Source organism: Mauremys mutica, chromosome 9 (genome assembly GCF_020497125.1).
Source record: "Mauremys mutica isolate MM-2020 ecotype Southern chromosome 9, ASM2049712v1, whole genome shotgun sequence".
Lineage (NCBI taxonomy): Eukaryota > Metazoa > Chordata > Testudines > Geoemydidae > Mauremys > Mauremys mutica.
In genome coordinates this window covers 35779162-35805436 of record NC_059080.1, presented here as the reverse complement: position 1 = coordinate 35805436, position 26275 = coordinate 35779162, and the positions used below count along the sequence as shown (strand labels likewise).

At 39.2% G+C, this 26275-nt stretch overlaps 1 protein-coding gene across 3 annotated transcripts in view; it reads right to left on the bottom strand.

Annotated features, from left to right (window-relative positions):
• DIAPH2 (diaphanous related formin 2) overlaps positions 1–26275 on the bottom strand; it is an 834834-nt gene that overhangs the window by 658168 nt on the left and 150391 nt on the right. For all 3 annotated transcript variants that reach the window (XM_045029932.1, XM_045029931.1, XM_045029930.1), the window contains 4 exons: positions 4829–4903; positions 4674–4743; positions 2718–2854; positions 1339–1447 (listed from right to left, as the gene is read on the bottom strand). In XM_045029932.1, coding sequence (XP_044885867.1) covers positions 1339–1447; positions 2718–2854; positions 4674–4743; positions 4829–4903 — 391 coding nt within the window. The remainder of the gene's footprint in view (positions 1–1338; positions 1448–2717; positions 2855–4673; positions 4744–4828; positions 4904–26275) is intronic.

The following is a 26275-nucleotide window of genomic DNA, read 5'->3' as shown; positions in this document are numbered from 1 at the left end:
CCAGATTAAATTAGCATATGAAAGAGGTGAGCAAGTCAAAGGTTCTGGGATTTTCCTTCCTGGACTTTATAATGTGTGTTGGTTCATACAAGAGTCTAGAGTTTTAAAATGCCTCTTAATTTTTTTTCTATAATCTCTAGAAAAATAAAATGTTTATACAACTATGTGTGTGGTATAGTGGATAAGGCATTGGACTGGGACTCTGGAGATCTTGGTTCCATTTCTGGTTCAACCACTGGCCTCCTGATAAGTAACTTCACATGCCTGTCCCTCAGATTCCCCATCTGTAATATGGGGAGAAGAAGCCTCATCTCGTTTGTAAAGTGCTTTGAGAGCTACTGATGAGAAGTGTTATATAAGAGGTAAGTATTATTATTCTAAGCATTTCACACACAAATAAAATATTTTGTGCCTTTATATAGTGCTCAAATCTTGAAGTCTTTACTTAGTCAATACACCCATTGACTTTAATTTACTATCTCTATATAAAAAAGGAGACTCAGATTTCTAACACAAATGAACCACTAGCATTCATTCTAGCTAATTGTCTAAAATTTCTTTTGAAGTTATTTTATTTTTAAACAACAAGCAAACACAAAAAAATTGTTTTCAGCATTTCTACTGGTAGATAGGAGATATACTATGCCAAAATCCAAAATCAGCCAGTAATACTGGGGTCAACATTTCCCAGAATTTTCCAAGATTGCCTTTATTACTGAGAATGTTAATAAAGCAATGTCTAATACAACCAATTAATTATTGTATGTCTGCAAGGCTCTTCATATTTCTACTGAACTGAAGTCTTCTTGATTTAGTATTCATAGGGTACGTCTACACTTACCTGCCGGTTCGACGCGGAGAGTTCGACTTTTTGGAGTTCGAACTATCGCATCTGATCTAGACGCGATAGTTCGAACTCCGGAAGCGCCGCGGTCGACTCCGGTACTCCACCTCGGCAGAAGGAGTTGGCGGAGTCGACGGGGGAGCCGCGGAGTTCGACCCCGCCGCGTGTGGACGGGTGAGTTGTTCGAATTAGGGTACTTCGAATTCAGCTACGCTATTCACGTAGTTGAATTTGCGTACCCTAATTCGAACCCCCTTCTTAGTGTAGACCAGGCCATAGATGCTAACTGCTGGAAAACAGTTTCCACAGAGTTTGTCTACCTAATTACCCCCAACAATAAATTTTCCATTTATTGAAATATATAAAGGCAGAAATTTACATAGCAAAACAATTAAAAGATGCTAAAACAGTTGAGCTGATTTCATTTTGTTACCATTTTTCATTATATTTAGACATCTGACAATTAGATCATGTTCAAGATACAGCAAACCCACCTGCAACTGCAAAGCTTCATGGTTCTCCAATCCTTGCACAACTGGAGAAAAACGTTCTCTGTTATTTCTCTCAGCTGCAGTCGTTATTGCTTCTAAAAGTTTGTCCAGACTGTGAGAGAGAGGGAGAGTGAAAGAGAGAGAGAGTGCGTGAGAGAGGGGAATACATAGGTAGTTTAACACAGAGCATTAGATCTTCCACATGAGGTATTAAAATAAAAGCTTCAAATGACTTCAGAATGCCAAGGCTATTTCAAAATGAAAATTCAATCACAATATCTGGGAAATCTGTTAAGAGTTTTGTTTTGTTTTTTTAATTAGTCGCCTTGGTTAAAAATCAATTGTACAAGTTCAGAGAAAAGCTTAATATTTTGCATCCTTTGCCATTTAAATACTAGTGTCACCTTTGACTGGACACCAGCATCAACACTGGATATGTACATATATTGCTTGTTATTTAGCTGTTTGCTATGACTCATCTAAACCTAAATACGTTTTTATCTACAAGACTCAGGCCCTTACCATATAATTATTTGATACGGGACCTTATCAAAAGCATTTTAAAAATTAAGAGTAAATAATTGGCTCCATTTGGTCACCTTTATCTACTCTCTCATTATTTTTTGGAAGTATTCTAACCGATTAAAAAGATATAATTTACTGCCATAAAAGCCATAATGGTTTGACCCATATGTACACAGGAGCACTTCTACCCTATTCTTACATTGCCCGTCAATTTCTCTGGAACTGAGAACTGACTCACCAGTCAATAACTCAGTGTCTCAATCATGGCAATTTTAAGTTTTGCAGCACATAGGGACTTTCCATGGTTTTCACTCACACATGGAATGCTGTATATCGCAATACAAGCAAACTATTCAACAGCTCAAACATGTCACGGTCTGAATAAAGTCAAATGTGGATTATGAAGAACCATGGTCTGAAAAACTATCTTACCCCAAAATCATGTTTAGTCTCTCAGTAAATGGTGTCAGTATCAATATTTTAGTAGGAAGGGTATAATTCCAATATATAAACTATTCCAACTGACTTATCAAAACATTGATTCTGTCTATTTAAATAGATAATGCATTTTTTTCACCTAAACTAAAAACAGTATAACAGAAGAGGAAAAGGTTACTAAAGACATTTGTAAGATAAATGACTTATCACCAGACATGAGTTTACCCCATTTTATACTATTACAGAAGAAAATAGAGAGTAACAAAATAATCTACAACATGCAAAACTAATCGGAACATTTGTAATCACCTTCTCATGCCAAAACACACAAAACAACACAGGAATAGATAAAATGGAAAACTCCAGTTATTTTCTCAAAGCCCTACATACAATAAGTAGCTCTTCAACATATTACTTACATATTTTCCTCTCCAACAATACAAATGGCAGAAAGTATTTTTACTGTTTCCGTCATCATGTTTGGTTGCTTTGGATCAATTGCTCTTGCTAGTAACAAAAGGCTTCTTTCATCTCCTAGAGTTCTTTGCAACCCGTACTTTAAAAAGAGAGAGACAACAATGAGTTCTTCGTGAAAAGGTTATTCCTCTCCCTGAGAGGCATATAGCCTGCGTATCCAAGATTGGACATAAAAAGTTTTTTTTTCCCCAAGTATTTTCACTTCAATGGGAAACTTGCTTCAGCACACGAACAGCTTTATTGCTTGTGGACTAAATTTATCTTTTAAACTATAATATTCTTCCCGAAAAAGACAAATCTTACTAATTCTGATATGCTGAAGTATAATAGGTATCTCGATTAAGATGTTTCATCACTTTTTTCCCCCCATCTACATCCAATGATTGAATCTTTCATCAATACATTCAGCTAAGTAACAGCAATAAAGCTAAGTAACAATAATAAATTGCTACATTTAGCATGAAACTGCAAGGTGAACACCAGTAACTGAATACTTTGCAGTTTGTTATGAGAGATTAAAAGTCACAAATCATCTAATAATGCAGATTTCAAAAAACAGCTCACACAAGTAAAACTCTTCATGGACATGAATCTTTGAAACAAACTTTGGTTAGATTCCACTTTAACTGGTTAACATCTGGGAACATAATTCCAATGTATTCCCTTAAATCTAGTATCTATTTTTAAGTTTGGAAATAGCAACTACGAGAAACTTCAATTACACACATACACTAGCTAATATTAAAAGAAAATAGGTGTAATTTATGTCTGTGATTGAAGACAATATCTGAGTGTACTCCGACTTCATCTGTGTGTATATAAAATTAACAGCTTAAATCATTCTGTTTACCAGAATGTGAAATCTCAAAACAGGTTAAAAAACCATGTTTTTCTCAAGATGCAGAGCACCTAGAACTTGTTTTATGGTCAATGGGGGCTGTGAGTTCAGCACCTCTGAAAACTTAAACGTGTTTATCTTGCTAAGCACAGAACTAGGTGATTAACTTTGGACATCCATGCCTGAATATGATGGCTGAATGACTATATCATCTATTTTATGAATATTAAGCATTTCTCTAGTTGCTTTCATATTGTTCTGGCCTTCTATTTCTACAGTTTAAAGAATACCACAAAGTTCCCTACAATCTGCTCACCAAATGTAGCTTTGACATTTCTTACAGAAAAAATATGTTCATTGTCATTCCCAAATTCATGGGTTTTTTAATATATTAAAATTTGACATTTTAGTCCAAGAAAACAGTTGATCCCATAAATTATGTATTTTGATTTCTACTACTCCACACCAACAAAGCACCCATCCAAGTCTCTGGATAGCCTTTATAATGTCTTAAAAACAAACCAACTCTGCCCATTACCTCCGGATCACAGTATCTTAGAAATAATGGCATAATTAATTTTAACTTCCTCTAAATAATCCCCACCATAGTTCTTTCTCCCCTTTCACCCATCTCTTAACAGGCTAGAGAAAAGAGACGAGACTTGAGGCCCCCTGTTCCTGTTAAACTCTACATATTAGGAAGAAAAAATTGGGGGAGAACTTTTTTATTATTATTTCCACCCTACAGAAGTATTATGAATATTTCCCTAACAAGCAAATTAAATTTGGTCCACAGCATTCAATAAAATTGTTACTGAAACATCCTTTTAACTCACTAAAGATACATGAACTGGACACTCAAGTCTGTACTGCATCCTTATCCCCAATTCACTAATGCAGGACTTAAATATCCACTACTCTGAATTTCTCACTTTTGACAAAGAAGCATGACTAAAAGAAAAGACGCAATAATGTTAAACTTAATTATTGCACTTAGCTCTTTATCAAACAGGCAGGCATGATCAAAGCACCTAAAACTAAACAAAAATATTTCTCTTACCTTATTATTCATAAATGCTTTGAGGCACTGAATAAGCTTATGTTGATTCTTCTTGTCAATACTTTCTTGCCTTGAATGAAAAACCAACAGCATTAACTAAGGTCAAAACCTTAATAGCAGTTTCCATCTCCCACCCCAGTGTTTTGGGTTCTTACTGTTTCTTGTCCAGAAGCCTTTCCAGTACATCCAACAGAAGCCCAAGACCTTCATGTCCAAAATTGTTGACCCAGCTGTGGGAAGAGTAAAATATACATGTTAATTGATTAATTTTTTATTTAATTTGACCAAATGTTCAACTATTCTCCAATATGATGATTTGTCCCATGTTCCCAATATATTTTATAAATGACCAAGACATTAGTTCAAATCCGTTTTAATGTATTGGTATCTAACCCCCAAATTTTGGTCACTGACTCTGGCTAGCTTTGAGCATGACAAATAAAATGTTTCCAGTTATAGAACACAAATCCAGTGTTGACATTTGGAAAATTGCTTCACATATTTAACAGCACAACAAAGTAGGGAAATGCAGTTTTGATTAAATTAGTATAAGGTGGGTGGAGCAACAGGTTGAAAGGCCTTATTCAGTTATCAGTGATTCACTGGCAAACTTGGACAACGTATCTAGTTGGGTCCCACAGGGATCTGTCTTAGGTCTGGTACTATACGGTATTTTCATTACTCTCCATTCCATTATCCAACTAATTATGCTTATAAAATCTGCAGCTGATACCAAACCGGGAGGGCCTCGTAGCACTTTGGAAAACAGGATTAGAATTCAAAATGACCTTGACAAATTAGAGAATTGGTCAGAAATTAATAAAATGAAATTCAATAAAGGTAAGAACAAAATTAGTGCTGTTAGGAAGGAAAAGACACAGGCTTTACAAAATGGAGAATAACTTGCAAGGTGTAGTACTGTAATGCTGAAAATGGATCTGGTGATTATTGTGGTTCACAAGCTGAGTAAGAGCCAACAATGTAAATGCGAATAAGTCGAAATATTTTGGGGATATAGTAGCAGGAATGTCAGATGTAAAGAAATGAGAGAATTGCCCCACTCTACTTGGCACTGGTGAGGCCTCAACTAGAGCACTGTGTCCCACTGTGGGAGTTACACTTTAGGAAAGATGGGACAAACTGAAGAGTAGTTCAGCGGAGAGCCACAAAAATTATACAAGGTTTAGAACTCTGACTTAAAAGGAAAGATTAAAAATACTGGGCATGTTTTAACTTGAGAAGAAAAAGACTGAGTGGGGACCTATTAACAGTCTTCAAGTATGTTAAGTGCTGTAATAAAAGATGCTGATCGATCGTTCTCCAGGTCCACCAATGGTAGGACCACAAGTAATCAGTTTAATGTGCAACAAAAGATGTGTAGGATAGCTACTAGGGAAAACTTTCTACCTGTAAGGACCAGGGGCAGCTCCAGGGTTTTTGCCGTCCCAAGCGCCGGGAAGGGGGAAAGAAAAAAAAAAGCCACGATCGTGATCAGCGGCAGCTCCACCGCACCACTTTCTTCTTCGGTGGCAATTCGGTGGCGGGTCCCTCGGTCCCTCTTGGAGGGAAGGACCTGCCGCCGAATTGCCACCAAAGAGCCCGACGTGCCGCCTTTTCCCCTTGGCCGCCCCAAGGATCTACTTGCTGAGCTGGTGCCTGGAGCTGGCCCTTGTAAGGACAGTTAAGTACTGGAATAGGTTACCAAGAATGGTTGTGGACTCCTCTCATTTGAGGTTAAGGGCAGGTCCTGCTTCAGTGCAGAGAACTGAACTAGATGACCCCTCAAGATCCCTTGTTCCAGTCCTTCCTTTCTATCATTCTAAGTCACCATCACAGCAACTGCACAGGTTTGTGCTTCCTATCTTAGGCTATGTCTACATTACACAGCTTTTAGCAACAGGGATGTGTCGCTACAGCCATGTCGCTAAAAGGTCCGCAGTGTAGCCCACTGTTTGTTGGCTCTCCAGCCAACAAAACACTTCCACCCACAATGGGCGGCATTAGTGTTGTTGGCAGGAGGGCGCTCCTGCTGACAAAGAGCTGTTCACACCAGAGCTTGCCATCGGCAAAACTTTTGTCTTTTGTGGGGGAGGAGGGGTGCTTTTAATGCCACTGAAAGATAAAAGTTTTGTCATTCGGTTGCCAGTGTAGACATAGCCTCAGTCTTGTCACTGAGGACAGAGTTTCCACAAGGGCTCATAACCTACAATAAGCATCAGATTTTCCAAAGAGCTCAGCTCAGCTCCCATTTAGGCACCAAAATAAGTGACCAGATTTAAAAAAATACTTGTACACATTGAGTGCTGAACTCTTACAAAAATTTGGCCATAAACCTTACAAAAACAAACTATATGCTCAATATTATTGAATATCTAGCCCTAAATGACACATCAGACATGGCCAAGAATGTAGCGTAACAAAGATCCTTCTTTTTAGAGCTTTTTCTTCTCTTTTTTTTATTTAAACAAAAACGACCACGAAAAACCCAAAGTTCTAGTTTTATCAGTTTAAACCCAAATTTTTCAAGTGCTGTAACTCCTTGGACCCAGCTTCCCACCCACAGAGCCCTCTCCAGATGGTGCAGCACTACGCACCTGTTCCGAGGGGAAGCCAAGAGAGTAACTACCGGTTGGTGGCTGCTGCAGTTGGCACAATAAGGCAAGACACGCAGGGAGCCTCGTCCCAGCAACTGACACATGCCAACGAGAGTGGAAGCCTGAACCCTAGTGAGTACTGGCTCCCATCTACTTCCCCTGCCCTTCAGTGTGGCCACAGGACACAGAGCTAGATCCACTCCTCCCACAAGAGTGCCAGGCATCCTCATGGGGCATTCTCTGTCTATGACCCCTGCCCCTCCCATAAGTACTGGGTACCACTTCCGCATGAGAGAAACCCTCACCCTTATGGGGCACCCTCTGCCTATGACCACTTCCCCCCCATAAGTACCAGGCACCGTGTACACGCAAGAGATATGAACCCTTCTTCCCTGCCCTCCAGGAGTGCTGGAGCCAGGAAGGGGCACCTGTCCATTTCCCCACCACACAGTGTTCGCAGAGCAGGGAAGAAGGTGGTATCAGCCCCTTCAGTGCTTGTGCATCTGTCATCCTCAGTGCAAGGCACCACTCCCTACCATGGAGCACCCCCTCCTGTCCTCTGCTCCCTGTGAGTGCTGGGCACCCCATGAGCCTCCGGTCCCAGAGTATCAGGCACCCCCAGCACTCCCCCCCTCCACTTATGCAGAGCTGAGGAGCACATGGTATGGTGAGGAAAGTAGTGGCTTTGTCTCTCAGTGAATCAGTGGGAGCAGGGTTGGGTGCCAATGGCAGGATTACTCCCAGTTCATTCATTCCCATCCCATTCTCCCCTTACTCCACCCCGACCCATAGTCCTTCAGTTACATTTGAAAGTTCAGGAGAACAAGCCTCAGAAAAGACACGTTGAAAAACCTGCTGAGAGTTTGCGCTACCCAGGTCTTTTGGCATTTACACTGAATCCCCTTTAATCAAAGTGGCTTGAGAGACTTAAAGCAATTCCTCTCGATATTTTAAACTACAGTACACCCTTTCATACTAAATGAATAAAATAGCACGGACTACATTGCAAACAGTGCCTTAAAACATGAATTACTTGACATGTCATGTATTAGTGGTACTGAAAATAATTGAAAATTGATAACTAAGTCTATGTACTGTTCTTTGGCATAGCTACTGGGCTGCTATGTTAATCGCTTAGAAGACTGCATGTGTTTTTTTTCCCTAGAACATCTGTTATATCTACATTTAATGGATGAACTTTTGATTGTATACTTCTGTGGCTCTGAGAGCATTAATAAACTTTTGATTGGTTAATAACTAACTTAAGTGTCCTTACCTGAGAAATACTGTCCAATTTAAAAGCAGACCTGTGAAAAAAGAGCTCCCAAAAAGGGGCCTATCCTAATTAAGTGCTATCATAGTATTGGCTACACCACTTAGCAAATTTAAAAATCTGGTTTGTTAGATTTCCATTTCAAAATTGAACTAGTATATCAGCTAATTAATAAAATAAATGCACACACACCATTTACACTTACACTAGCACACCTGTAATTTCCTCCCATTTCTTACTTTAAATGGTTTATCTGTACTTTCTGAACTCCTCCCGAGGAAAACTTGTGGTGTGGCAGCAGGAAAGAACTTAGTGTCTATTACTCTATCTTCAAATACTGAAGAGCTGACAAATCCATTAGAAGCAATGATCTGAAGAAGAAAACTCCAACCTTTTTCTTAACCCACCATGCCACAATCTGTAGCTACTGAAGTAGTGTCTAAACGTGTTGGTTCTGATTTTACATACTGTCCAATTATTTCATTTTCTGTTTTAGAAAAGAAAACTTAGCAGAAGTATACAGAAAACAAACCTGGAAGGCAGTTGTAAACCTTTGCTTAAACCAAATTCACTTAAATAGCGACTGATTGCCAAGTTTCAAAGCCTCCCATCTAGGTATCCTATCTACAACAGATAACTTTTCATCATTCCTTTTCTATTTAAACAGCATAAGGAGGTTGTTTACCCTTTCTGAGACTAATATTAAGCCAAAAAAATCCATACGCTATTCCTGGTATTTATAATCAACCCAAAAGCAATTCCATTCATTGACAGAAGATGGAAAAATTATTTGTCAGTAAGCATGGTAACTCAGACCCTAACAGTCCAAAACAACTTTAACAGTAAAATACCAATGTCACTGAAAGAGCAGCAAAGAGTCCTGTGGCACCTTATAGACTAACAGACGTATTGGAGCATGAGCTTTCGTGGGTGGATACCCACTTCGTCGGATCCGACAAAGTGGGTATTCACCCACGAAAGCTCATGCTCCAATACGTCTGTTAGTCTATAAGGTGCCACAGGACTCTTTGCTGCTTTTACAGATCCAGACTAACACGGCTACCCCTCTGATACATGTCACTGAAAGTTGACTCTAAGAAGCTTGTTTTAATCACAAATTTGCAAGTTAGAATTCTATAGTTAAATGAACAGAAATCAACAGTGAATGGTAATAACAACTAGCTACAAACAATGATAACTATGTAAGAAATATAATTATCACTCCAATGAAGTATTTTCTCTAAGGAATTCATAGTATTAGTATGAAAAAATGAGTAGCTGAAAATAGATTCAAATTACTATGATCAAGACAACTGATTTAGAGGTAGCAAAGACAATTCCATTGCATAACACATTAACAAGCATTTGTGTTGAGAGTTTAAATAATACACCAGACTGAAAATTTACCTTAGAGAGAGTCTGTCAATACAAAACATCTGAGACAGGCTTGCTGTATTATAAGTATATATGTAGTTCTGCAATACATCTCTTAATTTGAAAACTTAATAGAATTTTACAATACTGAAATGTTTTACTGGCAATTACATTGACAATCAGTTCCAAAACTATGCTTTATTGTTGCTTAAAATCCTGCATATCATAGAAAGAAAGATTAGAGGTACCAGCTCTCTAGTTATGGTAGACATAGTCTATGGTTATAGCAAAAGCTGGAATCAAGATTTCTAATTTTGATCACTCAGAAAGTTAGTATGTTGAAGGACAAAGTCTTCAGCTGATGCTGACCAATTTCAGGTTGTGCGCAGCTTGTCAAATACTCATTATCTGTTCAGTAACAAACCCCTCAATTTTACAGATATTACCGAACCCTGTTTGGGGTTATGCTGCTAAACTGGTTATTAGTGCTAGGCTTCAGGCAGAGGTCAACTGAGTGATGACATGGTTCTGCTGCTTGCATCTAGCTTGGGAGTGTAGAAAGTCCCCTTCCTACTCAGGCAAAGAATATATACAGCGTATACCTAGAGGGCAAGTGCCAGGATGATGCTAAAAGGGGACTGGTACCAATGCTGAGCTGGTATTGGCTGACGGTACTCTGACTTTCAGAAACCACATTTGTGTCTGCTATTCGGAGAGCGCTTAGGATTCAAAAATCACAATAACCACCACTGAATAGCCCAGCTTGTTTATGCCTCACCTGATCACACTTGATCTGATATTTGATTTATTTTGGCAGGAACAACTGAATTTTGGCCTTTGTACAACCTGCAAACTGAGAAGGCATAGCACCCCTCCAGTTCAACTAAGGAACCAGTGTTAACGGTCCAGCATTACCGAACACAGGAAACTTCCTGAAAGGAGAATATTTTTGTTCTGTCCTTATTTGTGGCTTGGCAGAACTGCTCAAAAATATCTTCGACTATCAATGAAGTGGCTCCTAGGCATCCTCTTTCCAGGCTCTCTCTTCATAAGGTCACCATAGTTTACTTAGCAAAATGCACAAAATTAAGGGAAGACATCTAGATTTCAATTGATTTAACAGTCTCAAACTTCCACTGCAGACTTCTCCCCACTCAAAGAAATCTGATTCTGGATAGGGAATGAGGTAGAGTTTCTTTGCCTTCACCACACACAAAGTCTCAATCAGCAGCCTGTTAAATACATTGATACTGAAGCTAGTATTGAAATTTGTTGTTTATTATGTGTTTCCCCATTGAGATTACGTTGGCCTTGTTCAACAAAGAACAACTTGGTGTGGTACTTCTAAGAAAACTTCCCTCTCCCCCCCCCATGATATATTGTCACAAATGCCACAAGTAAAAGCTGAAGATATGTCAGTTTGATTGAGTGGGAATTGCTGACAGGGAGCCTGAGCTTCAGAATTCAGTCCCCATCTTGATTTGAAATAACTTTAAGCTGGTGACCTTAAGAGTTCTTTGCAATATTCACCTCTACTTCTGAGCCTTTGGAAAGCAAGAGTTATATTTAATGCTACAATCTGTGTTGAGGTTGTTTTATTTTTCCACTTCTTAGTTACTTCAAAGTACCTACATTTATTTTCATTAGTGTTAATCCTCCTATACTTGCATGTTTATAATATACAGAAAAGTGCCCAGAACCATGAATAGGTCACTCCTAAGTTTAAATCAAAATGAATTTATAACATTTAATAAGGTAGTTACAAAAGTACTTTATATGTCAGTGGACATGTTGTAGGCTTTTACTGCCAGATCAACACAGCTCAAGAGGCTTCACATTATGTTTAACTTCTGCCCTTCCACTGGTTCAACAGGTCTCACGCTTCCAGGAACATAAAAAAGTGACATCAAATTAAGACAAAGCAGCAGCTTTCTGATGTACAACCCACCTAAAAATACAAAGACTCAAAATTAAATTAATAAATTCAATCTTGTTTTAATTAAAGTAGAGCCTAAAGGTCTCAAACAAGGGACCTACTGTGGTAAGCACACACCCATGACAACAAAACAAAACAAAGAAAAAGACAGTGTTGCTACTAAAGGATTACAATCCAAGTTACATGGGATTAAATAAATCCTTCCACTTTTTAAAGGATGTCTTTTTGCCTCTCACTGTTTCTTTTACTTTGTTGTTTAGCCACGGAGGCTCTTTTTTGGTTCTCTTACTATGTTTTTTAATTTGAGGTATACATTTAAAGTTGAGCCTTTATTATGGTGTCTTTAAAAAGTCTCCGTGCAATTTGCAGATATTTCACTTTGGGCACTGTACCCTTTAATTGTTAAACATGCATTAAAAGAAATGAATGATATGCTCTATATGTCAAGATGTATTTGAACATTAGCAGTTACACCATAAATGAAGTAGCATCAGGGAACGTAAATCTATGAAGAGCAAGTAGATAGGTGAATAGTACAGATTTCAAGGAAAAAACACTAATACCCACGGACTCACTGCAGACTACTTTTTCGTTTCCTGCTTAAAGTGCATACTCTTTGAACGTGTATTTTAGTAACGTGTAGGTTAAAATATTTAACATGGTTAATTTAGATGGTTAAAATATTTAACATGGAGTTCCCCTCGCTACCCCCACCCCACTTGAGACATGCTAGAGTGCTCAATAATTCACACCTATGGATAGCAATGTCATTTTAGTATACGGTAAGAAAAACTGATAAAGTAACAAAAATAGACATTTATTTTCTCTGTGTGTGTAAAAATGGTTCTCAAACATACGAGTTATCAGCTACAATCAGCGCTAGGACCTCATTTGTTGGTGGCGGTGGTGGGGTCAGAGTGGTCATTGGCCAGGTCCTATCTTGGAGGTGGCAACTGTAGTAACATGGCTTGCTGAAGTCAAAGACTAACAAGTAAAATAGCAACTTAATTTCTATCCTGCTAGCATTTTGTTTAAAACAAAAAAAAAAATCCAACATTTTAATGTAAAGGCTTTAGAGTTTAATTCTACATATGAAACACTGTCACTAGATGGCCCTGCAGAGCTACCCAGGTTCAACAAGGCCTTAGAGGAATAACATTGCAGAATACACATCCTAGAAACATACTGAATGTGCTGGTAAGATTTCAAAGGCTCTTTAAAATTATGTAGGGGGCAGAATTTGATGCAGTAAGTGACAGGAAGCTAATGAAAGGGCTCATTTCTATTAAGCTTAATTCAATGTAATGGGAAAAGCAGAAATGATTTATGACTTGATCAATTGTGTTTTCTATAGATTGGAAGATGGAAAAGGAGAGCTGACAAGAGGTCAGAGTTAAAGGTTTCAGCAACAAAGATAGGAGATAACTGAGAGGAAGCCAAGATGCTTAGAAGTGAGGATACTAAGAGAAAGGATTTCATCGACGAGATCTTGAAAAGGAGTAAGTCACAGGACAGATGGCATATGTAGGGAAGACGTGAGACAGAGTATAGTGTGTTCTGCAAAGGGCTTGGTGAAGCACAAGAGGATTCCCAGGTAAACTATGAAGCTTTATTCCAGAGACAAACTCAGATGACACCAGTACATCCAGGAGGAGATTAGAGTACACAGAAGGCAAGTTCTGGGACTCATTTCTAGCAGCTGAAAGCAACGAGCAGATGAGTTGAGGAGAGATAACAGAAGAGGAGACGTCCAAGAGTATAAATCAGAGATGACAACGGATATGGGGAAAAGAGAGGACGAAGAGCCAAAGGTGATACTGAAGGAGAACGGGAAGAGCCTACAGTTGTAGAACCCACGGGAAGACAGAAAGTTGCAGAAGTGGATTGTTTAATTGCCAAAAGTATGAGAACCTGCTCAGGAGAAAAAAGGCAATCTTTTAAATTGGATGGGGGAAAGGCCATCTTAGTTAGATTATTTGAGGGGTGAGTAGGGCAAGAAACAATATTTAAATATTTAAAAAATCAGGAGAGGAAAACTGGGCTGAAAAGTCTAGAGGAGGCAGAAAAGTGAATTAAGAAGTAGTGGACTGGTGTGACCAAGGACAAGCTTCTTCCCCTAAGAGAGGTGACAAAATCTATCTGTAGAAGGTTGTAACTATCATAGGAGTGAGACTGGACAGAAGTTGAGAGAAGATGGGTTCAGGATGACAGACTGATAAATTTGAAGAACACAGATGAAAAGTAAGTGGGGAAAATATTAGTTCTTGTTAATGCATGTTCATCTTCTTTAGGGAATGAGAGAACAAAATATACAGAAAGAAGCAAAACCAGAAAGCAGCTGTGAAAAGGTTTTTAAAGTTTTCCAAAATCTTAACAGTGGTGGGCTTGTGCTGGCCTCTCCAATGCCATAAGTAGCAGACAGGCCGCTGTTGCCAACTATGTCTTCTCCCAACTGGCATTACGCAGCATTTCCTCCTTCCTCATGCTACAGCAGCACTAGTGAGATGTTTGTGGTTTGTAACAACAATAAAGAGAGAGAGAAATAGGGTTGTGTTCTCATCTATGTACTAATTATATTTTCACAATGCTGTGTCGTAGCAATTTATTTTCTTCCCTCATAATACAGTCAGTCAGTCTCAACAGCTAGGATGGCTGTACTGTTTATTCTTGGGACTGAATTTTTTAGGACAGGCAGCTAGGCTCTCTCAATGCAGATTTGCCATTTGCTTCCCTTGGCTTACCGGAGGTATTCAAAGCACAATGCTAATTTGTACTAATTTTGAATGGATTATTTTCCATATCTTTTCATATATTTTTTTCTTGAAGTGGTTGCTGACATCTTCGGAGGCTGCACCACTTCAGTAATCTTATGTAATTTGTGTTTTACTTTTGTACTTGATCTTCTTGGTGGAGAAAATATGTCATAACATCTACTAGTAAAAAAGCATAGTAGGCCATTAAATAACCATCATGTTTCTGGTTTTGGTATGAACAGGTACTGTTTGGTACAACACATGAAATTGTTGAGCTAAAAACTACATTAAAATAAAGTACACACACAGACCAGCTTTTTGAGAATACAACACTAAGTAAACAAATTAAGAGATTGGCATGAATATAAAATTATCAAGTTAGGCAAAAATCTGAGCTGTCAACCTTTGCCATTTTGAGATATTCTATAATGTAGTTTTATGATGTTTGCTATAAAGAAATCAAGTGTTACATTTACTGGTGCACTTTCTCCTGTCTTCAATTTATAAACTTTATTCCCTTCCATTTCATGTATTACTCTATTTTTATAGACAGGAGAAACTAACAGAATTCTTCACATTCCATATACATAGACCCCACCATGACCATACTGGCAGACTAAACACTGTAGCACGACTGCCCAATTAAATTTTCTGTTATACTTAACAAGCTGTTAAAAATGTCTTACTTATGGGGGCTTCTGTATCCCAAATGCCTTTTTTTTTAAAGTAATTATGATCCTTTTGAAGCAGGGTGGATAAAAATCAATGATTTAAAATCAAAGAAATCGGATTTTTCATTTAAATCCGATTCTTTTTGATATAATGCTTTTTGAGGAAAAAACCTATCTAAAGATCGCTTTAATTAAGATACATTATAGCTCAAAGATATCTCATAATGGAACAGGGATTATAAATTCTAATTCTATAGCATAAGAAAATATATTCATGTAATGTTTAAGAAAAGTTTTGTAAATGAGTTCAAATAGTTCATGGATTAGGGACCCAATCTTATTGGGTTCCAGTCACTTCTGTATAGATTATTTAGGGTAATTTTTCTATCTACCCAATGGGACTCAGTGCTCAGCCTAGAAGATACCATCAGAGATGCTTAGTTTTGAAGTTCTCAAATTGTGGGTTTGTGTCTCCAGAGATAACATGCTTCTTAAGAGCAAAAATGTTTTAAATAAATAAATATAGAGAGGTGAGAAATAACAGACCTCAACCCTATTGTCCCTCTGCAAATTTGTGTACCCAGAGTACCTCTCTCTAAAAGTGCAAAGTTTCAAAAAGTTCAATGAATAGAAGATTGTTAGGGGTGGAATAGATATGGACAAGGAGGAGAATCTGGAGATAAATGTGAGAAGGGAGAAAGAGGCAACAGAAGCAAAAGTGAAACTGTTTGAGCAGAAACAACAAAGAGTCCGGTGTCACCTTAAAGACTAACAGGTTTATTTGTGCATAAGTTTTCGTAGGTAAAAAAAACCCACTTCTTCAGATGCATGGAGTGAAAATTACAGATGCAGGAATTATATAATGACACATGAAGAGAAGGGAGTTGTCGCAACCCTATACATAGTTATGGTTTCTGTATGGCCAATTGTCAGTCTGAGGCCATCTTGTTCTGCTAAAAGGACAAGGCAGCCTCCATCTTGGATCAGGTTCTTGTCCCACAGAAGAGGGCAGAGACCTAATTCTGCCCAGCAACACCGCGGTGTCGTGTGCAACCATAGGGTGCGGTGTGCAACATTATAGTGCTGTGTGCATTTTCCCGCTCTTTTTGCTTGGTCATCTAGGGGTCAGGATAGTGCCTTGTGCAAAGATGCCAGTGTGCCGTGTGCAAATCCTGTTGAGTGGGGGGCAACAGCTCGGAGCCTGAAGGGTGTAGGAGCCAGGGACCAAACAGATGCCGACATGAGTGAGTGAGACCCTTCGAATAAAACTATGCTTCCCACCAAAATTTGCAGGAGTGTCCGAGTGTCAGCTGAAGGGCCTGATCAACCTTTCAGCCAGGGTCTCCTCCGGATATAGCTAGCTCATGTCATATCGTTTTGGATTTATTGTCGTTTTGGATTTATCCTTATCAGCTCGTCATGCTTCTGGTGTCTGTACTGCTGGTCAGCTGCGCCTGGAGTGCGGTATTTGCATTCTAATTTCTGACATTTTGAGCTTCCCCTCTTTTTCCCCTCCCTAACTCAGTACCAAGTTGAGTATATAGTATATGGAGGTTGAATTGTTGTATTTTACAGTATTTAGCTCATGATTGCACAGTTGTTTAGTTTGTAAATCTGTTTTGGGTTTTTAGTAGATAGTTAATTATAGACTGTTTTATGCTGTGTAAGTTACTGCTCTGTCTTTGTGTGGAGTGTTTGGGTCTGGGTGCCGTCTCCATCTGGGGATTAGCTGACCAAGGGGTTTCTGTCCCCACGGTCCGAGTGAGTGGAATCTGCACAATCGCAGCCGCACCACACTCTGGGTAAAACCCTTAGTGTGAAAGCAAGGGCGGTTGAGGCAGTGGCCTGTGGGTCCCTTTTTTTCTGTGTTGCACCGGCCACCGCTCTGACGAACCCGAACTTCCTTCTTCTGTAACTGGTGCATGTCTGTCTACTCAGTGTGAAGCAGTGAGCAGTATAGATTTATATGTTAATGATTCCTCAGTATAGATTTGTATTCTGATAATTTTTTGTGTGTGTTTGTATTTTTGATAACATCTCAGTTAAGAATTGCCCCCTTCCTCAGCCCAATTTGTAACTCTCCCCCAAATAAACGCAGCCACTTGGCTTTAAACTTTATTCTGGTCCAGCTTGTTTTTCCTCTCCCAATATAAAGCTGTTCGAACCCGGATCGGTCTCGGACAGGAGTTACCTCACAAGTGGAGAACCAGTGTTGACAGGGCCAATTCAATCAGGGTGGATGTAGTCCACTCCCAATAATAGATGAGGAGTTGTCAATTCCAGGAGAGCCAAAGCAGCTTTTGTAATGAGCCAACCACTCCCAGTCTATCTTTGAGTTGTGAAGAATATGTTTTAAGGTTGTAACAACAAGAATGCACTTTTATATAGAAATCCATGACTCAATTGAGTCTTCCTGACTTGTAATTTAAATCATCATTTAAATTAATTTGATTTAAATCAAAACTACCCTGCTCTGAAAAGAGCAAAAGGAAAGCCTATTTTAAAAAAATGGTGAACAGTTCTAATTAAATCATATAACCTATAAAAAGAAGTGGAAGATACTTAACTGGAAGTTCTTCAAAATGTGTGGGTCCTACCTGTATTCCACATGTGGGTATGCATGAACGCCATGCACCTGACTTTGAAAGTTCTTCAAAACACTGTCTGTTGGCCTACATGCACAGTAGCTCTCTCCGTGCTCCCAAATAAATGTGTAAGAGGCAGTGTGGGTGAATTCCTCTCCAGTACCTCCTCTTACTGTAAATCCAACAGGATCTGAAGCAGAGGGGATGGAGAACAGACAACAGAATACAGATAGGGACCACACATATCAAATAATTACATCTACAGTAAGTAACCTTGACTTTGAGATGTGGTCCTTATGTATATTCTACACATGGGTGATTGGCAAGCAGTGTTCAGACTGCAGACGGGTGCAAGGAAGCTGGTCGCAAAAATACTACCACTCCCATACTTGCAACCACAGTTGAGGCATCAACTAGGCAGGGCATAGTGTGTCACGAACATGTGGCTCCAACTCCAGATGGCCACTCTGCAGATGTCCTAGAGCGGAACGTCTGACACGGATGCCATGGAGGTTGCTGTGATACCCCCAGGAATAGGACTATTTGCTAAATTGTAGCATTCTGTGATACATCCTAAGACCCACTTAGAAATCTTCTAGGATGATATGGCTTGTCCATGTGACCTCAATGCTATGGAAATGAAGAGCCTCTGTAATTTCCTAATGGGTTTGGTTCTGTTCAGATAGAACACTAGAGCACGCTGGACATCGATGGAGTGATCTGTGTCATCTTCAGAGAAAGTGTGGCATTTTGAGAAATATACAGGTAAGTGTATTGTTTAATATATGCAGAACACAAAAAAAAATGGGAAAAACATGGGTGAGGTCAAAGAGAAACCTTTCATTTGTGAACCACTGTATAAGAGGGTCCACCATGATGGCTCTGAGCTTACTGACTCTCCTAGCTGAGGTGATAGCTACTAAGAACACCACCTTTGTGGATAGGTGGGCCATGGTAAAAATCCCCATGCATTCTAAAGGTGATTAATGAACTTGGAAAGGACAAGGTTAAGAATCTTAACTTAAGATCCTACTGATGGGAAGGTACTAATAAGGCCTTTCATTAATTATACTGTACCTGGGTGAGTAAAGATTAAGTATCCTTCCACTGGTGGGAGGAAGGCACTTAACTCTGCAAGGTGTATTCATAGTGAACACAGAGAGATCCCGATAGGAGAGAGTCTAGAACCAACAGAATTATTACAGTATCTGAATAATGTCAGTACAGTTGTGCCCAGGCCAAAAATTTGGCTCAACAGCAGGGGCTATTAGACTCTTTTTTACTCCGGTATGGATCACCTGAACCGGGGCCGAACTGGGGACGATACCAAGTCTACGATGATACGTAATCTATCAAGAAGTTGGGAGGGGTTGCAAGTGCTTTGGAGGATAGGATTAAAATTCAAAATGATCTGGACGAAATGGAGAAATGGTCTGAAGTAAATAGGATGAAATTCAATAAGGACAAATGCAAAGTACTCTACTTAGGAAGGAACAATTGGTTGCACACATACAAAATGGGAAATGACTACCTAAGAAGGAGTACCGTGGAAAGGAATCTGGGAGTCATACTGGATCACAAGCTAAATATTAGTCAACCGTGAAACACTTTCAAAAAAGCGAAGATTCTGGGATGTATTAGCAGAAGTATTGTAAGCAAGACATGAGAAATAATTCTTCCGCTCTACTCCGCGCTGATTAGGCCTCAACTGGAGTATTGTGTCCAGTTCTGACCACCATATTTCAGGAAAGATGTGGACAAATTGGTGAAAGTCCAGAGAAGAGCAACAAAAATGATTAAAGGTCCAGAAAATATGACCTATGAGGGAAGATTGAAAAAAATTGGGTTTGTTTAGTCTGGAGAAGAGAAAACTGAGGGGGGACATGACAACAGTTTTCAAGTACATAAAACGTTGTTACAAGGAGGAGGGAGAAAAATTGTTCTTCTTAACCTCTGAAGATAGGACAAGAAGCAATGGGTTTAAATTGCAGCAAGGGCGGTTTAGGTTGGACATTAGGAAAAACTTCCCAACTGTCAGGGTGGTTAAGCACTGGAATAAATTGCCTAGGGAGATAGTGGAATCTCCATCATTGGGGACTTTTAAGAGCAGGTTGGACAAACACCTGTCAGGGATGGTCTAGATAATACTTAGTCCTGCCTTGAATGCAGGGGACTGGACTAGATGTCCTCTCGAGGTCCCTTCCAGTTCTGTGATTCTATGACTATTCTATTTGATACCCACTCAAAAACCAGGCCATAAAATGAAGCTAACCTGGATTGGGATATTTACTCTTCCCCCCCCCCCCCACCCGCCCGCCACATCTTGGGTTAATATATCTGAGAATGGGTAATTCCTGACTGGTAGGCACACATTGGTAGAATTTCTGTGAACCTCAACTGTCTGGCCCCGTGGGGAGCTAACAGAATGATGTTGGTTCTGTCACAACGTATCTTTTCTATGACCAATGAAAGCAGGAAAATGGGAGGAAAGGCCTAACAGAGGCCGTTGGTCCAAGACATCAGCAGACCATCAACCTTGAGAGTTGCAACGCATGGCTCCCTTGGAGCTACAAAAGGGAGCTTTCTATTTATTTGGGACATCAAGGGGTCTTATAGCGGAATACCCCACCTGTAAATATCACACTCAGGACTGTGTCATTAATCTCCCACTCGTAGTCTATCAAGAAGCTTCTGCTTAATTTGTCTGCCGGGGATTGTGAATACTGGAAAGGTATCATGATGCAGTTCCTGACACACCAGTTCCAAAGTCTCACGGCTTCCTGGGAGCGGGGACACACTCTCATTCTTCCCTGTTTGTTTAGATAGTGGTGATACTGTGAGACATTATCGGAATATGGGGCGAGCGTATAAACGGAACGAAGACTTCGCACACAAGGAGGACCACCTTCAGTTCAAATTAGTTTATATGTAGTCTAGTGTCTGATGGGGTCCAGGTACCCTGGGCAGTATGACTGTCCAGATGAGCATCTCATCCCAGAAGGTGGGAGTCTGTTGCAATGGTGTCCGTGGGGGTTGGGAGGCTGAAGGGAACTGTGTTCGAACACCAAGTTTGAGAAGTGACAACTCTGGTGGGAACCACCACCCTGGAGTTGATGTGGTCCTTGCTTGGTCAATAGGTTGAGTGGAGCCAAGTCTGCATGCACCATTAGTGGAGTCTGTCATAAGGAGTCACATAGGTGTATGCGGGGTCTGTGAATGGTGTGGGAAACCAGGGTGCAGAGTACATGAAACCTTTCTAAGGGGAGGAATGCCCTCATAGAAAGAGTCCAATCTTGCCCCTAAACAGTTTATTGATCTTGTGGGTAACAAAACAGACTTTGCTCCATTCATGCCAACACTTTGGGCCATTAAAAGTTGCACAAGAACCATTATCACCAACCTGACCTGCTGATGAGATCAGCCTACCAGGCACCAATCATCCAAGCATGTTTATACCACATAGCTCATGTCTCATCTGGGCTGCTACCACAAAAAAAAAGCTTCATAAATACTGGGTTCTGTAACCAGATCAAAGGGAAGGATTTAAAACTAGAAGAGTTCCTGGCCTACCATAAAAAGCAGGAAGTTCCTTTGTGATGGGTGAATAATGCATCCATGTGAAAATATGTATCGTTCTCATCAAGAGCCACACACTAAAGTTTTCCAATAAAGATGTTGAATTGTAGACGGTCCAGGATGGGTCTGCACCCTCCGCCTTTTGGGGGAAATAGGGAATAGAATCCTCTCTCTTGGTGATGAGGTGGGATGCACTCTATTGCCCCTTGGTATAGGAGGGATTCTGTTTCCTGTTAAAGAATTTCCTCGAGAGAGTGGTCCCTGAAGGGAGTTTGTGAAGTGAGAAGGAGAGAAACTCTACGGAATATCACTGATGGATAATCTCCAGAACCCAACTGTCCATAGTGATCTTGTTCCAGTTTGCACGTGAAGAATGCACGAGAACCCCAAAAGGTAATAGGGGACAAGGTGGTGGGCATTAAGGTAGTATGAAGGTCTCAACCAAGATGTCAAAAGAGTGAGGTTGAGAGTGAGGAGAGCGGCCGGGGGGGGTGGGGGGGGGCACATGTGACCCATCAGGGTAATCTGATTCTGGGCCACGAGACATTTTGCTGACGTTGACTGTCGGCAGGCACGGCCCCCCGCAGCTCCCAGTGGCCGCGGTTTGCCATTCCCGGCCAATGGGAGCCGTAGGAAGTGGCAGGCTGCATGGACATGCTGGCCACACTTCCAAAAGCTAGTCTTCTATGGGAGTTTGCACACCTTTGTGCTTGCAACAACATGAATGCATCTTTTTTCACACACTGACAACTTTGTGCATAAATGATAAAAACTCATGCTAAGGTTTTTGAAACTATACAGTACTGAAAAAGATTAAACAGCAGTGTCATCACACACTAGGGAAGCACAATAATATTCATATCCTTTCTTACTGCAGAAAAAAATACTTCAGCATTTCAGGTCAGTATCTGTCATCATTGTAAGCACATGCAGGAATAATATAGGATGGTTAAACCAGTTAGTCGCCATGTTTATACACAGTATTTGATTTGCATTAAGTTAGAACTGCATTTGCCAATTCACAGTAGATTCATAATACAGTCAAGGTCACCGAAAGTGTACAATATTAAATTTGTCATTCTAGCCTGGTTATGGTAAATGCTGTATCTAATGGCCAACTCAATTCATAAACTCATAAAATTCAGTCTGAAGCAGGACATAATTTAAACTCCATATCATTCCTTAGACAGTTATGATACTCAGCTGCTAAATATTTTTGGTAGTTTGATATAAAGGTCAAATTAGCCATACTTCGAAAGTAACGTAGTACTAATTGCTCTTTCCTACAACATTTATGCTAAACAGACTGGTGCCACAGTTTAACAGTTTGTAGGCCTACATATACAATAAATCTTTCATGACTAGCTCAGTGTAGTTTCTGAACAATCTGGTGAATAACTTAACACACACCATACTTTAAACATTTTATATCAATATACTTTATGTATTTACTCACAAAAACCCAGCATCTCAATTGACACACTTGCTATGAGTCTCATTCAAGATACAAAGGACTGAATAAACTTTTTGAAACTATTCTCCAATGAGAAGCAGGAATGGGGACTTCAGCTTCTGTTGAAATAAACACTTCAAACTGCAGTTCTGCGTCTATTTATCTACGGTGTGTCAGTAATAACTGATAGTTCATCATACCCAGTTATTTCTGGGGAGTGTATATATATTTCTGTACAGTGAATTAATTCTAATGCAATCTTTAATTTACCATTTGTCAGTGTTACAAGGAACAGAAACAGATGTCTGTCTGTTCTAAATTGTGCTAATGGTACAGCACTTAAAACATAAAAATCAGAAAATGCAAAAGGTTTCTATTTTTAAAAAAGCATACTTTTCTACACATTCATTTGAAAGATTATTTGAATTACACACTTATTTACTATTTACTAGTCCTTTCTCAAAGTTGCATTTTTAACCATGCAGTAATAAAGTTCTTACTTCTGATATTGAGTTACTACGCTCCCAAATGTCAACTCTATTGATGTCCAACGTGAACACTACTGTGTCTCAACATACATCAAAACCCTGCCACCCACCCCTAAAGTAACAGGCCTGAAATACTCTTTTAGATAAGCATTACTTTCAAATTATTCGCATTACAACACATTTTCAGTCTGTAATTTGTTATTTCTCTGACACTACACAAATGATCCAAGATGTGATATTATGACAAATCACAACAAGAGCAAGACAATCCGGTTCATAAAAATGCAATGAATCAATACTGATAAACAGTTATATAGGAACATAAAAAGGCAACTTCTGATATTTAAGTTTATTTAAAGGGGTATTAACGAATTAATGTTTATAGCTCATGTAAAAGATGAGAGTTTCATGATAATACATTTGAAAGTCATCATCCACAATCAGAGGAACAAACTCTTGCCTTTAATATGAGGTGGAATGCATAGATATCATTTGGTAGTACTCAAGCTCAAACCATGTAATCCTGTATAAATGTTACAAGTCAAGTTTTTGGGGGGGTTTTCGGAACTGAGTTTGATTTTCTGCAAATATTTTGAAAGATAGTAAAATCATCTGTAGTTAATTTCAGGTCACATCACATTTGTGTCTCCTCGGTATTTGTTTGCCTATGCAATAAGTAGAGCTGGTTGATATATGCTGTTCACTTTCAAAAAAAGTTTTCATAAGGAAGGGAGCTTGTGTGAATTAGTTTTTCATCCCACATCACTCTTAATCAGGATGAGCAGGGACTGGAACGTGCTGCTTCCTACATCACAGGCCAGCCCTAACCCCTCAGGTTTGAGCGTCAATCCTCCCCCGCATTCTTTATTTCTTTCTCAATCAGAGAGCTCAGGTTTCAATCCAAAAATGGACAGGTCAACACAAAACTGTTTTTACAAAAGAGATCAAAAATATTTTCATTCAAAAAGCTGAATGAAAAACAAAATTTATAATCTCAGAAGTCACCACAAAACAGAATGGTTGTCCTCTGGACAGCCATAGTAATCAGTACCTGATATCATGTATATAAGAAAACTGAATATGAATAAAAGGTTTATTACATCCTTATAGCATTTAATTACACTGGTAATATAATTTTATACTTTAAAATTAGGGCTCTCCATTAATCGCAGTTAACTCACGCGATTAACTCAAAAAAATGAATCCCTATAAATTACACTTATAACAATAAAATACCAATTGAAATGTATTAAATATTTTTCTATATTTTCAATATTGATTTCAATTACAACACAGAATACAAAGTGCATAGTGCTCACTTTATATTATTTTTTTTATTACAAATATATGCAGTGTAAAAATTATAAACAAAATAAATAGTATTTTTCAATTCACTTCATACAAGTACTATAGTGCAATCTCTATCGTGAGTGTAACTTATGAAAACAGATTTTTTTGGTTACATAACTGCACTCAAAAATAGCGTAGAGAATAGCGTAGCTGAAGTCAACTTATTTAGGTCTACTTACCACAGTGTGTGTACGGCGCTGAGTCGACTGCTACCATTCCCCCGTCGACTCCGCTTGCGCCTCTCGCAGCAGTGGAGTACCAGAGTTGACAGGAAAGCGCTCGGGGATCAATTTTATCGCATCTACACTAAACACGATAAATCAATCCCCGATAGATAGATCACTACCCGCCAGTATCTCCCATAAACAAGTATGTTTATGGGAGATACTGCTGCCTGCCTCTTATTTAAAATACCACCTGAATGTGAGAACAGGCATTCACATGGCACTTTTGTACCCAGCGTTGCAAGGTATTTACATACTAGATATGCTGAACATTCATATGCCCCTTCCATGCTTCAGCCACTATTCCAGAGGACATGCTTCCATGCTGATGATGCTCATTCAAAAATATGCATCAATTAAATTTGTGACTGTACTCCTTGGGGGGAGAATTGTAAGTTTCCTGCTCTGTTTCACACGCATTCTGCATATACTTCATGTTATAGCAGTCTCGGATGATGACCCAGCACATGCTGTTCATTTTAAGAACACTTTCACAGCAGATCTGACAAAACACAAAGGTGGTACTGATGTGAGATTTCTAAAAATAGCTACAGCACTCAACCCAAGGTTTAATAATCTGAAGTGCCTTCCAAAATCTGAGAGGAAAGAGGTGTGGCACATGCTTTTAGAAGTCTTAAAAGAGCAACACTGTGATGCGGAAACTACAGAACCCAAACTACCTTCTGCTGGTGGCATCTGACTCAGATGATGAAAATGAACATGCATCAGTCTGCACTCCTTTGGATCATTATCAGGCAGAACCCATCAGCAGCATGAAAGCATGTCCTCTGGAATGGTGGTTGAAGCATGAGGGGACATATGACTCTTTAGCGCATCTGGCATGTAAATATCTTGCCAGCTACAACAGTGCCATGCGAATGTCTGTTCTCATTTTCAGGTGACATTGTAAACAAGAAGCAGGCAGCATTATCTCCTGCAAATTGTAAGCAACCTCTTTGCCTGAGTGATTGGCTGACCAAGAAGTAGGACTGAGTGGACTTGTAGGCTCTAAAGTTTTACATTGTTTTATTTTTTAATGCAGTTGGGGTTTTTTGTGCATAATTCTACATCTGTAAGTTCAAGTTTCATGATAAAGAGTTTGTACTACAGTACTTTATGACGTGAACTGAAAAATACATTTTTTTCTACAGTGCAAATATTTGTAATAAAAAATAAATATAAAGTGAGCACTGTACACTTTGTATTCTGTATTGTAATTTAAAATATATTTGAAAATGTAGTAAACATCCAAAAATAATTAAAATAAATGGTATTCTATTGTTGTTTAACAGCACAATTAATCACGGTTAATTTTTTTAATCGCT